Source organism: Dipodomys merriami, unplaced genomic scaffold, assembly GCF_024711535.1.
Source record: "Dipodomys merriami isolate MVZ:Mamm:240054 unplaced genomic scaffold, mDipMer1.0.p SCAF_13, whole genome shotgun sequence".
NCBI classification, from domain to species: domain Eukaryota; kingdom Metazoa; phylum Chordata; class Mammalia; order Rodentia; family Heteromyidae; genus Dipodomys; species Dipodomys merriami.
Window position 1 is genome coordinate 293,789 of NW_027202604.1, and position 12,930 is coordinate 306,718.

The 12,930-nt window shown below is 49.4% G+C and overlaps 1 protein-coding gene and 1 pseudogene across 3 annotated transcripts in view; both read left to right on the forward strand.

The window, feature by feature from the left end:
- The first annotated feature begins 2,454 nt into the window (after positions 1 to 2,454).
- LOC138824507 (sperm motility kinase 4A-like) lies at positions 2,455 to 4,823 on the forward strand (annotated as a pseudogene).
- Positions 4,824 to 11,748: 6,925 nt separating this feature from the next.
- Positions 11,749 to 12,930, forward strand: part of Ccdc66 (coiled-coil domain containing 66) — a 33,398-nt gene continuing 32,216 nt past the window's right edge. The window contains exon 1 of one of the 3 annotated variants that reach the window (XM_070018434.1): positions 11,749 to 11,805. In XM_070018434.1, coding sequence (XP_069874535.1) covers positions 11,795 to 11,805 — 11 coding nt within the window. In that variant the 5' untranslated portion in view covers positions 11,749 to 11,794. The remainder of the gene's footprint in view (positions 11,806 to 12,930) is intronic. The other 2 variants (XM_070018436.1, XM_070018435.1) reach the window with 2 other exon arrangements.

Consider the following 12,930-nt stretch of genomic DNA (forward strand, 5'->3'; position numbering starts at 1 on the left):
GGCCCCAGCCTGGAGCGCGCTTGTTAGGCCTGTGCTGATATGTGTACCACCTAGGTTATGCAGCCTGGAGCGCACTCGTTAGGCCTGTGCTGATGTGTATACCACCTAGGTTATACAGCCTGGGGGACACAGTTCAAATTTCTTCTACTGTTGGTAGTCTTGACCCAGGGGCGCTGTTCCTGGCTTGGGCATTTAAGCTCCCTTCCAGGGGTGCTCTTGCTCTAGCCTGGCCAGCTGAGTGTGCTCCACGGGCTGGTGGAGCTCTCAAACAGTTCCCAGTTTTAGTGGGTCCTGTGGTCCGGGTGCTGGGGTAGGGAGTCTAGGTCAGGGTCTGGGGATTCCCTCCAGCTCTGGTCTCCCTTGAGGGATACACTTCCCCTGTGGGGTACTCACCCTGGAGCTGGTTGTTTCTGTGTGGTGTAGGTCGTCAGTTGTTGTTGCAATCCGGGCTGGGTTGGGCGGTGGTGGCTCTGTGTGATTCTTTTCTGTCTCTGCCTCTGTCGAAGCTGTTGGGTCAAGAGTGTCCACGCTCAGGCAGCTTCTTCTCGGTACCTCTGGGGCCCAAGTGACCCCGCCAGGTTGTTGCGATCGTGATCGGGCGGGCGGGTGGTCTGCAGACAGGACCCTTTGTCGCGCCGAGCGGCTTTGGCGGGATGGAACCTCTCTGCTCAGGTGGAGAGTGCTGGATCGTTGCGATCAGGCGGGCTGGGTGGTCTGCCGCAGGTCCTTTTGTCACTCTGCTGATGCCGAGCAGCTTTGGCGGGATGGAGCCTCTCTGCTCGGGTGGAGAGTGAGGGGTGGGGGTGGGATCCTCGTGGAGACTCCCAGCTGGTAGGTTTCTCTGTTCCTGGCGATCTGCTGTTCTGCAAACCAGTACCTGATGTTCTGAAAGTGGCCCCCTGTGTCTCTGCTGTTTCTCTGGGGCTCCCACAGCCCCCGCCGGGCCGGCTGGCCGGCGGCTTGGCGCACTGCCGCGCAGCCAGTAAAGGTTGGGGGAGGGGTCTTCGCTTTTCTCTGTTTTGAAATTCTTTTCCTCTTTCTTTTTTGTTATTCTCCGCCTCTGGTTTTTCTCTGAGTGTTCGTCTTTTTGTTGTTGTCGGTCTCTTGGGGAGATTAAGCGTTGGAACTCGAACTCTCTTTTTGGTTGGAGAGAGCTGTGGCGTTTCCCTACTGCCCCGTCGCCATCTTGGTCCCCCCTAGTTAGTCATATTTTTAAGACACTCATCAGATATTGGAGTCATCAACACTCTTAAGAAAGATCTTTCAATAAGGGAACGTTGACAATGAGCAAGTACAAAGAGCAGCAGAAACAGTAAAAGATTAATAGGCACTCTTATGAGGAGAAGAAAGACAAAAACACATCTTTTCCCAGGGGTTTTTCCAGCCTTTTCCCAGGAGTAGGCCTCTTAGAAGCCCTATTTTCCGAGGTAGACTTCGGTGAAGTCCCAAAACTTGGAGATAGGTTTCAGTAAAGCCCCATTCTCTGAGGTAGACTTCGGTGAAGTCCCAAAACTCAGAGATAGGTCTCGAAGCCCCTATCATGGTCTGATAGATGGTTTCCCATGCTAAGCAGACTCTACTGGGGTCGGCGTGGCAGTAGAGTGCTTGCCTGGGTTCAATTCCTCAGTAACACAGAAAGAGAAAAAGCAGGAAGTAGGTCTGTGGCTCAAGTGGTAGAGTGCTAACCTTGAGCAAAAAGAAGTTCAAGGACAGTGCCCAGGCCCAGAGTTCAAGGCCCAGGGCTGGCACTAAAATGAAAACAATAATGAAATCAATCAAAGTCAAAATGCTAAAGGACAGTGCCCAGGCCCTGACTGCAAGGCCAGTCCAGGCATGCTCATCTAAGAAGCGTCCTGAAGGCCAGGAACTGAGATGGGCACAGGGGGCGATGCCCACATGGGCAGAGACCCTTGGCAGCTCTGACATCACAGACACCTTCTTGAGGCCACAATAACCCTGGCTATATATACATCGCGTGCTGACTGGTGGACTCTTGTAGGTATTTGGCAGGGTGGAGTTCAGGTGTCTGGTGGTTGGTGAGTGATTGATTTTCGGGATTTGGTTTATTGATTTGGCTTTGATTTTCGGTGTTTGGATTTGGATTGCGATTCGGCTTTGACTCTCTCGGACTTGGTTTCTCTTTTGCCTCTTTTACATTTTCTTATCTTACTTCTTTCTTCCTTTTTCTTGACTTTTCCCTCTACTTTTCTTTTCTTTTTCTCACTTTTCTTCTTTTACTCTTCTCTTTCACTTTTCCTTTTTCTTTAATTGCTTTGTTTTTCACTAGATAGCATTTTAGATAGCATTTTAGCTAGCATTTTAGCATATTGTTCATTTATTATTCTTTCTATATTTACATTATATTGTTAGATAGATAGATAGGTAGTTAGGTAGTAGTTACATTTTATTATTCATTTATTATACTTATTCATATTTTACTTACATTATTATACATTTATATCTTTTATTTCATTGTTTGATTCTATTTTCTCCCTAGACAGCATCGCTAGGGTGCTGTGTAGGATGAATAGTGAGAGTAGAGAGGAGAGGTCCCGGCGGGGCCTTGAGGCCAGTTCCTCACACGAGGAGCTCCTCAGGGCTCACTACCGGGTGCTGAGAACCATCGGTGAGGGGGGCTTTGCCGCAGTCTATCTGGCAAAGCACTTGCCTACAGCAGCCTGGTCGCCGTGAAAACGATCACCAAGAAGAAGTGCCTCTCTGTTGACACAGAACTGGACATCTTAAAGTCTGTGGAGCACCCTAACATCATCAGACTCTACGAGGTGGTAGAGGCAGAGCAGCGGGTGAACTTGGTGATGGAGTACCTCGAGGGAGGAGACCTAGCAGACTATGTGTACAAGGTGGACAGACTGAGGGAGGGGGAGGCCAGGCTTCTGTTTAGGCAGATCGTGAGGGCGGTCAATTATTGTCACGACCATGGCATCATTCATCGGGACCTTAAGGCCGAAAACATCCTGCTGGACAGCCAGGGCACAGCTAAGCTCTGCGACTTTGGTCTCAGTATGCGGTTCCAGCCCCAGCAGGAGCTGGACGGGTGGTGCGGGACCATGGCTTATTGGCCCCCCGAAATGATTACGCAGCAGAAATACCAGGGTCCCAAGGTGGACGTCTGGAGTTTGGGGATACTACTCTACTTTATGGTCATGGGCGACGTCCCTTTTGATGACAGGTCCTGGCTCGTCCTAAAACAGCAAGTGTTAGCGGGCAGGTTTCAAATTCTAAAACAGTTTTCCGCTGAACTGCGGGATATCTTAGGGTATCTGATGACACTTGACCCTCAAAAGAGACCTGCTGTGAGGCAAGTGTTGTGCCACCCTTGGTTAAAGGCAACACAGGCACGCTCACCACGCCCCAGCCAGAGTGCCCTGGCCCAGCCAGATCCGGCCATTCTAAACCTCATGGCCTATTTCCTGGGTTTTGACCCAGACCAGGTTGGGGCAGCCCTGTCTGCCTCCATGGCAACCTATAAAATTCTAAAGCAGCAGCAAGACCAGGGCCAAGACCTGACCGGCCTGGGGAGGCATGCACTGCCTGCGCCTCCGCCTTGCCCCTCCCCTGTATGCAGGACCGGCCAAGCTCTGCACTTGAAGCAAGCTAGTGCTCCCTTGGGCCACCGGGCTGTAGGCCTGCCTGCTGAGCAGCAGCAGGGGGGTGGTGGCAGGAAAGGCAGGAGATCCGTGTGCCTACCCTGCCTCCTTTGGAGACCCCATATTTCCAACACAGAGGGCAAGACTGTGAGCAGCAAGGCTGCCCTGGTACCAGCAGCTGCAGCAGCAGCAGCAGAGGCCGTGGCGGCAGCAGCTGCAGTAGCACTCCCCATAGCCAAACACAGTGAAATGGCCAGCTCGGCCCCTGAGCAGGAGAGGCAGGAGAGGCAGGCGGGCAGCAGACCCCACTCTCTTCCCCCTATATTATATAACTCCTGGGTCCAGTACAGAAAGAGGAGGAGGAAGGTCAGGTCTGTTGCCCCATGTCCAAAACCTTCTGATGCCAGCGGGAAGGACCAAGCTGGGGAGGAGGAGAGCAGCAAGCTGCCCCCAAGTCCTGCACCTGCCAAAACTTCCCTACCACCGGCTCAACCCACAACATCCACAACAAATGAGCAACTCAGGGGCTGGAGGCGCTGGAAGAAGAACATCGCCAGTTGCTTTCGGACCTTATGTTGCTGCTGCTGCAGCAGGCCTAAAGTGCTTCCTACACACAGTGATTCCTCCTGAGAGCCTGGGAAAAAGTAGGTGGCCACTGAGCTGTGCTCTGTGTTTTATCTATACTTCAAGGAAGTCCTTTTTTGGAGGGGGGAGGGGGCCAGGTCGTGGGGCCTGGGCGCTGTCCCTCAGCTCTTCAGCTCAAGGCTAGCACTCTACCACTTGAGCCACAGCGCCACTTCCGGCTTTTTTTTTTCTTATGTGGTGCTGAGGAATCGAACCCAGGGCCTCCAGCATGCAAGGCAAATGGTCTACCACTGAGCCACCTTCCCAGGAAGTCCTTTTTTTTTTTTTTTAGCTCATCCCCTCTGATCTATGGTTTCCTGGGTGAAAGGGAAGTGTGGAGATACAAACAGAAAAGGGTGAGGGAGAGGGAGCTAAAGGGATAGACTTTCAGAAAGAGATTGTGACTTGTCAGGTGTTGTCCTGTACAATTCAGTCCTGAGTTCCCTTTCTTCCTTCAGCTCAAATGGAAAGGCTGAAAACACATTGCTGTGGTGCTCACCTGGAACACGTGCCATTCTGCCTGAACATGCCTGGAGACCACGGTTCCTTCCTCTGCTGCAACCTCCAACAAGCTTCACAGACTTCTTTAAGTTTTTGGTAATGGAAATGATACTTAATATTTTTTCTATATGTTTTTGCTTCTCACCAAACTTATTAAATTGATTTTCTCAAAATTTGATCATATAGATTTTGAGTACTCTTCATTTCTGCATTGGGTACTGATGTTTGGTGGGAGTTCAAGAATGTGACAGTGACACTAATTTGTGGATCTTGTCTGTACTCCAAGCTGTTCAGAGGCCAGAGGCCTTGGAGGATTGATGCTCAAAGAGAAACAGCACACACACAAGTCCTTTCTCCAATACTGCCCACACACAGGAGGGATTGAGGGAGGAACTCCAGCAGTACATGTTTGAACCTATTAAGCACAGCTAACTGCAAGGTCCTGAGTTCTAAACACTAAGAAAAGGACAAGGTGACTCCATGAGTAGCAACCAATTAACAGTTTCTCTGCATGTTCTCTCTCTCATGAGACTAGCAAAAAAGTACTTGGCACAGTTCTTCAGAGCTACATCATCTTGGCCAAAGTCCCAAGACATGGGCAGGTAGACATAGGAGGGATAGAGCTCCAGATGGATCTGGTGGTTGATGGTGGCCTCTGAGTCCTGGTAGCAGTTCAGGCACACCTGGCAGGAGACTGCAGTCCTCAGGGCAGCAGGTAAGAGAGATGGAGTCACAATGGCTAACCCATTGTGCACTGGACTGACAACAGAGGCCTCGGGGCAGGTTGAGCACATGGTGAAGAGGTGGCACAAGGTTGGTGGCTTGGAGCGGGTGGCCAGAATTGTGGTCCAGCACCTGGTTCCCCTCAAGCACTGTTGAAGCAGAAAACCCCAGCAGCTCTCAGCAGGGATCCTCTGGCCTCCTTGAGGGTTTTTTGGCTTTTTTCTCAAGGCTACTTCTCTACCATGCAAGCCATGGCTCCACTTCTGGCTTTACTGGTGTTTACTTCAAGAACTAATATCCTCAGATCTTAGCCTCCTGACTTGCTAAAATGACAAGTGTAAGATACCAGCACTCAGCAATCTTTCTCTTTGTTTTTAGAAGGATAAAGAAACTTCTAGGTAGAGAAAACAGCTGTCCTAATTCGGCCTGGAAGTGTGCAATAGCTGGTAAACTCCAGTACCAGGAACAGAGACCTACGTATGCTCACAGCTCAGGCATGTTACTCACCTACATCCTTTCTGCTAACCATCTTTACAGAAGACAGAACTCAAGAAAGTTCCAGAAATAAACAGTGCTAGGGTCAATCCACTACCTCATGACTGATAGGAGAACACATTACAGACAGGGTGCTGGTCACTCACACCTATAAATCCCACTACTTGGAATGCTAGAGTCTGAGGGTGGAGGTTCAAAGGCAGGCCAAGCAGAAAAGTTTGAGACACTCATATCCACATTTATTCTGCAGAAAGACCAGAGGTGGGGTTATGGCTCAAATGACTAGTGCTAGTCATGAGCCACTAAATCCAAGAGAAAGCACAAGACTCTAAGTTCAAGCCCAACTCCTGGCACAAACCAAAGGAAAATACTATGCCACAAAGCTGCTGCCTCAGCCCCCTTCTAAGTGTTTCCACCAAGGGTCTTAGAAAGTTGGTCCACATGGAGGAGCTATTTCCCCAAGAGACACACTCAGAAGATACAAGAGACACTCTTCAGAAAGACAAAGAAGCTCACTTCCAAAATACTTGAGCTGATTCAAAACTTAGCCAAAGTAGCAGGGTAGAAAAGCAATGGCTTTTCTGTATGTCAACAAGGAGAAGAGTTTGGATGAAATCAGGAAAGCTACTCCTTTGGTAATGGCCCCACACAAAATAAAATTCCTAGGAGGTAACTAAGAAGTGAATGACCTCTACCATGAAAACTTTACAAATCTGAAAAAGGAAATCAAAGCAGAAATCAGGACGTGAAACAACCTCCTATCCTACTGGATTGGGAGGATTAACATGGTGAAAATGGCAATACTTCCACAGGCTAGGTACATATTCGATGTGATACCTATCAATAACCCAACCTAATTTTTCATGGAAATAGAAGAACTAGTCCAAGAAATCATATGGAACAATAAAAGACCCTGAATAGCATAAACAATCCTTAGCAGCAAGAACAGTGCTGGAGGAATACCAGTACCAAATTTCTAACTCTAGGGCTGGGAAGGTGGCTCAGTGGTAGAGTGCTTGCCTTGCATGCCTGAGGCCCTGGGTTCGATTCCTCAGCACCACATAAGCAAAAAGAAAAAAGCCGGAAGTGGTGCTATGGCTCAAGTGGTAGAGCGCTAGCCTTGAGCTGAAGAGCTGAGGGACAGCGCCCAGGCCCAGAGTTCAGGCCCCATGACCGGACCCAAAAAAAAAAAAAATTTATAACTCTACTACAAAGCCATAGTAATCTGGCACAAGAACAGACATGAGGACCAATGGAATAGCAACGAAGACCCAGAAATGAGCATGCAGACCCACAGCCACCTAATCTTTGATAAGGGAGCCAAAAAATAGAATGTAAGAAAGACAGCCTCTCCAGTAAATGGTGCTGGCAAAATTGGTTAATCACCCTGCAGAAACCTAAACCTAGAACCTTATGTATCACCCTACACCAGAATCAACTCCAAATGGATCCAAGCCCTCAACGTCAAAGCAGACACCCTGAAAACATTAGAGGAAGCAATAGGAGTAAGTGATCTGGAACCAAAAGCTTGCTCAGAGCATCCTCAGCAGTGCAATTTGGCTGGTAACAGGGTGGGGTGGGGGCCAATGGGAAACGTGGACCATTTTCTCCACGGGGCCCTTGGCCACGGTATGCCTTAGTGGTGAGTTCTGAGTACTTGGCCAAGATTTCTGTCGGGGGGGGGGGCAGGGGGAAGGGGGGGGTCCATCAATCAATGAAGACCCAGGTGTCCTTACTATGGAAATACAGAAATCAGAAACCTGGGGCAGGACTTAATTAGCCAGTGTTGATGGACAGCAGGTAGAGTGCTAGGTCAGGAGAAAGTTACCTTGGTGGTCCTCTGGCGACAGGAGTGTAGGACCTCAGGCTAGGTCCTGGGGAAGCTGGTCAGACCCCCATTCAAAGTGGAGGGGGGAGCAAATCCACAGGGAACCAGTCCAATGAAAGGACCCCTCACAGCCATCCCAGGGGACCACCCAGAGGCAAGCAGGCACAGGAGAAAGATTATTGTAAGGTATCTTAGAGGAGCCATATTTCCCCCCAGAGGGAGTACATGGCCCCTCCCTATCCAGGTAGCAGGAAGATCTGGGGACAGGAAGTTAGGTGGGTGCTCCAGTGGGTCTGGGCAGAAAGAGGGAGTGGCCAACTGTAGGGCAGGACCTCCAGGGCAGGGTAGAGCTCAGGAATGGGTGGAGCTGAGGACCAAAGTGGAGTTGCTTTGGAGCTCCAAGTGGCAGAGTGCTAGCCTTGAGCTGGAGAACTGAGGGACAGTGCTCACACCCTGAGTTCAAGTCTAGCAACTGACTGAGGAGAATGACAAAGAGGCATTTATCCTAGCATGGAGAAAGGTACTCCAGGGACCCCAGCAATGTTAGCACATCTGATGGCAAAAATGGTGTCAGATCCTGGAGTCATTTATGCTTGGACCTTCAAAAATTGATCAGAGCCAGGATGTCATGGGAAGATTGTGTGTAAGCATGCCTAATACCCAAGTCTAACTGGGCAGGAACTTGTCAGTCATCTGTGATAGTGGGTAGTCAAAGCTAAGGTTGTAAAATGTGAGGGATAATTTTAGACCCAAACTCCTTGTATCTGTTCAAAGTCCTAATTGGCAGTGACTTGAGCTGACTCCAGTCACATAAATTCATTTGGTAAGGAAAAAGTTTGTAGAACTGAGATTATGTCCCTACTGGAGTGCTAAACAGGCTACACTGCTGTAGCTCAAGAAAAGGTCTGTACATTTGTTAAAAGTTAAATGTTGTTGATAAGCCACTTTAAGCAGGCTGCCCAGAGGCAATGGGTGGTATTTAGACTGCCAATAAGTTTCAGTTTAAAAAATATCTATTGGGTTTTGTTATTACAAAACTCTGATAAGTAATTGTTAACAAGTTATAGGTCACCTCTATCTCTATTGATCTCCTTGTTGCTTTAATTGGAAATAAAAAGGGCTTTTGTGACAAAGACTCCTTTGTTCAATGCCATCCCAGGCACAATCTCTCTAAAACTCCATCTCCCAGCTAATCAGCAAAGAGCCAGACTGGAGGCATGGCTCAAAACTCTTACCTCTCAGTATCCAACTGAAGGCTAAAAGTGGTGTGACTAAGTGGTAGAGCACTAGCCTGGAGCAAAAGTGTTCAAGGACAATGCCCAAGCCTTGAATCAAAACCCGATAGATACCAACTGGGACAAGCTATCCTAGCAATGGATGCTGAGGACCCTCCTTCCCCCCCCCCCCCCCCCACACACAGCCAAGACAAAGTCAGTCCTGACAACAGAAAATCATGGAGAGGAGTAAGGGGACATAATACCCTAAATGGATTCACTTTACACTCATCCTTTAAAAATTAATCAGAGCCAGGAGATAAGAAAAAAAGTTGCTTGTCCATCTAATGTCCATACCTGTCTACCTTCTAACTGGACAGAAAGTTACAGTCTTGCCTCTGTCACCTGCTATTTGTATTTATAGTAGTCTCTGACTGGTACTCCCAACTAGTCCATTATGCCTCCCCTACCCAGTTGCCCAAAAGACTGTAGACACCCCCTTCCTGCCTGGAGTCCAGTTATTCTTCCTTCCCTGTAATGGGCCACAACTGAGCTTATGCTCCAAATGGAACTTTCCTGGCCCACGGCCAGTGTATGTTCTCCTATGTCATTCATGTTAACTGACCTTGTCACTTTTGTCAGCTTTTTTGTGTAGCCTTTCCAAAAGTTTCTGTTAACAGGAGAACAATCCCCCACCCAGGACATCACGTGGGAACAAGTCAAAGCCATCCCGTTACTACAGGCAACCAGAGCCATCACTTGCACTGCTCTGCTTTGCTCAGCCTAGACTGGGACCCTAAAGACCCCAGCTCCAGGGACTCCTTGATGCCCCCAGGCCATCAGGAAGTACCCAAAAGGGCCCATGACACCTCTTGGCTCTGGTACTTTTAAATATCTCTGCTACCTCCTCCTCAGGTTAGTGTGATCCTAAAGTAGAAAAGGTCTTACTCCCCCCACCAGGATGACTGGGAGTCAGGTACATGCTATGTCTCCAATCCAAGACAAAAAAGACAATTTCAGGTCTTTGATAGCTCCTTCTGGGAATCAATCCCTCCCTGGTTATTCCTCTCTTGGGCCACTAACAACAATTTTTACTTTAACAACAATTTTGCCTTTTATTGTGTCTTGGATTTCAAATAACTATTGTCATGGAAAAAGGAGGAAGTTTACCAACCAAACTGTCAAGCAGATGCTTCTTGGATGGTTCTGGCCCAAGAACAAAGTAGGACCCCCTACTTTGCCCCTTTATAGCAGGAAGTAGCTATAGAAGAAACAACTTCCACCTATACCACCGGCCTGGTACCCCTATTTTTATTAAACAACAAAGTGGGGAAATGGTAGCATTATGACCACCTTTGGGCCTCAGCTCCACCCATACCTGAGCTCCTCCCTGCCCTGGAGTTCCTGCCCTACAGCTGGCCACTCCCTCTCTCCTCTCAGACCCACCTGAGCCCCCACTTAACTCACTTCCTGTCCCCAGAGCCTCCTGCTACTTCGATAGGGACAGTGGCCATGTGCTTCCTCTGAGGGGAAATATAGTTCCTCCATTAAACCTTATAATCTTGCCCCTGTGCCTAATTGCCTCCGGTTGGTACCCTGGAATGGACATGAAGGATCCTTTCACAAGATTTTTGGTTTCTGTTTTTTGGGGTCCAGTCGTGGGCCTGAACTCTGGGGCTGGGCGCTGTCCCTCAGCTCTTCAGCTCAAGGCTAGCGCTCTCCCACTTGAGCCACAAAGCCACTTACGGCTTTCTTTTCAGCTTATGTGGTGCTGAGGAATTGAACTCAGGGCCTCATGCATGCAATGCAAGCGCTCTACCACTGAGCAACCTTCCCAGCCCCTTACAAGGTTTTTGGTTTTTGTTTTCTGGTGGTTCTGTGACTTGAACTCAGTGTTTAGGCACTGTCCCCACCCTTTTTCACTTAAGGCTCAATCTATACCAATTGAGTCACTGCTCCACTTCCCTAATCTACCCAAGTCCTAAATTTCACAAGGGATTCCTGAAGGAAGTAATTTTTACAAGTGAGTCACACTCACACAACACTGGATGGAGACATAGACTCTGGTGTTAAATTGTTCCATGGACAATAGGCAAGTTACTTAACCTCCTTGTGACACAGAGATGGTATAAAGGCTTAAATAGTAGCCATAAGCACTTAGATGTGTGTCTGGTGCATGTGCACAAACACCTATATTTATTGAGCACTTGTGATTACTGCTAAAACATTCCTTTATCCTTAGTTACACAATGGGGTTTCAAGTCAACATAGCAATTTGAGTACAGTGCATCTTGATCAATGTCATCCTTTCCAACCTTCTCCTCAACCTCTTGCAACAGTATTTTAAAAGAGCTACAATGTTTCCAGCTTGAGGTCAGGTTCACAGCAGGACACACACCCACCATATACCTCGCTGTGTTGTGGTTGTTGAACTAAAATAAATCTTGCAAAGATAACATACGGCATAAGGAATGTAAATGAAAGCATTTACAGTTTTTGTTCCTCCCAGTTTTACCAACTCCACTCAAGCTGAGGTATTCTCTGAAGGCCGGCAACTGCCACAAGCAGAGGTCTCAACTACCCGCTTAACCCGGTCCACCCGCTTCTGCTTCCAGGGCAAAGGTCTCCCAACATCTCCGCCCCCCCCCCCGCCCCCGCGGAACAACACACCAGCCTCCTCCATTCTGATTGGTCCTCTCTCCTGCCGGCCCTCCCTCATCCAATCGGAATAGCGCTTGTTCAGCTGAGCCGGCCACCGTAGAACACCACAACCACCGGCAAAGAGAATCGGCGGTCGGGCCATGAATTTGGGGTACGTCGGGGCGCAGAGGGTGGTGGCGAGTGAGGCTAGGTTGGTGCTTGTCGGTTTTGGAAAGGGGCTTTCGGCGCCGGCGCCCCCACGGTGGCGAGGCGGGGTGGAGGGGAGTGGGGGGGCTCTGGGTCTCCCCACCCCGCAGGCCGCGTTCTTCCTTCCCGCCTCTGCCTGGGAGCTGTCGGGAGCCGCTTTCTGGGCCGTTATTCGCCGCTGACGCAGCGGGAGGAGAGGGGCAGGTGGAGGGGCCAGCTTAGCGGCCTCGCGGGGAGGAAGCCGGCCGGACCCCCGCTCCTCGCTCACCTTGTGGTGAGGAGCTGAGCACTGGCCCGTGTGAGTCCCGGCGGGAGTTAACAGCGCCCAGCCGCTAGCGGCCTCGCTGCGGATCCCTGAGAACCACCAGCCCGACCTGCAGCAGATGAACGAGTGCTCTGTTGTAGGATCAGGGATTTGTAAATCAGTCCGCGCCTCAGTGAAGTGCAGAATTGAGAGGAGTTTCATGCAACATCTCTTTTTGCTTGGTTCAGTTTCACCAGCACAAACAGGATCTGCCCCACAGAAACACTTCTAATTCCTTCCTTCCTTCCAGTGTATTACCTTCAATTTTTTTATTTTTATTCTTTTTTGGTGCTGGTACTAGGATCTTGAGTTCAGACCTGGGAGTTGCCCTTTAGATTTTTAGAGCAAGGCTGCCACCCTACCACTCGAGCCACAGCTTCACTTGTGGGTTTTTTGCTTGTTAATTGGTATAAGAGTCTCACAGACTTTCCTGCTTGGGCTGGCTTCGAACCGTGATTCTCAGATGTAAGCCCTGTGAATGGCTAGGATTACTGGTATGAGCTTCTGGGTTCGGTTACCATAAACAAATACTGAGGTAAGCCGGCGTCGGTGGCTCACGCCTGTAATCCAAGCTCCTCAGGAGGCTGAGATCTGAGGATCGCGGTTCAAAGCCAGCCAGGGCAGGAAAGTCCGTGAGACTCTTATCTCCAATTAACCACTAGAAAATCGGAAGTGTTGCTGTGGCTCAAGCAATAGAGCGCTCTCCTTGAGCTGAAAAGCTGAGGGACAGTGCACAAGTCCAGAAATCAAGCCCCACGACCGACCAAAAAAACAAAAAACAAAAAA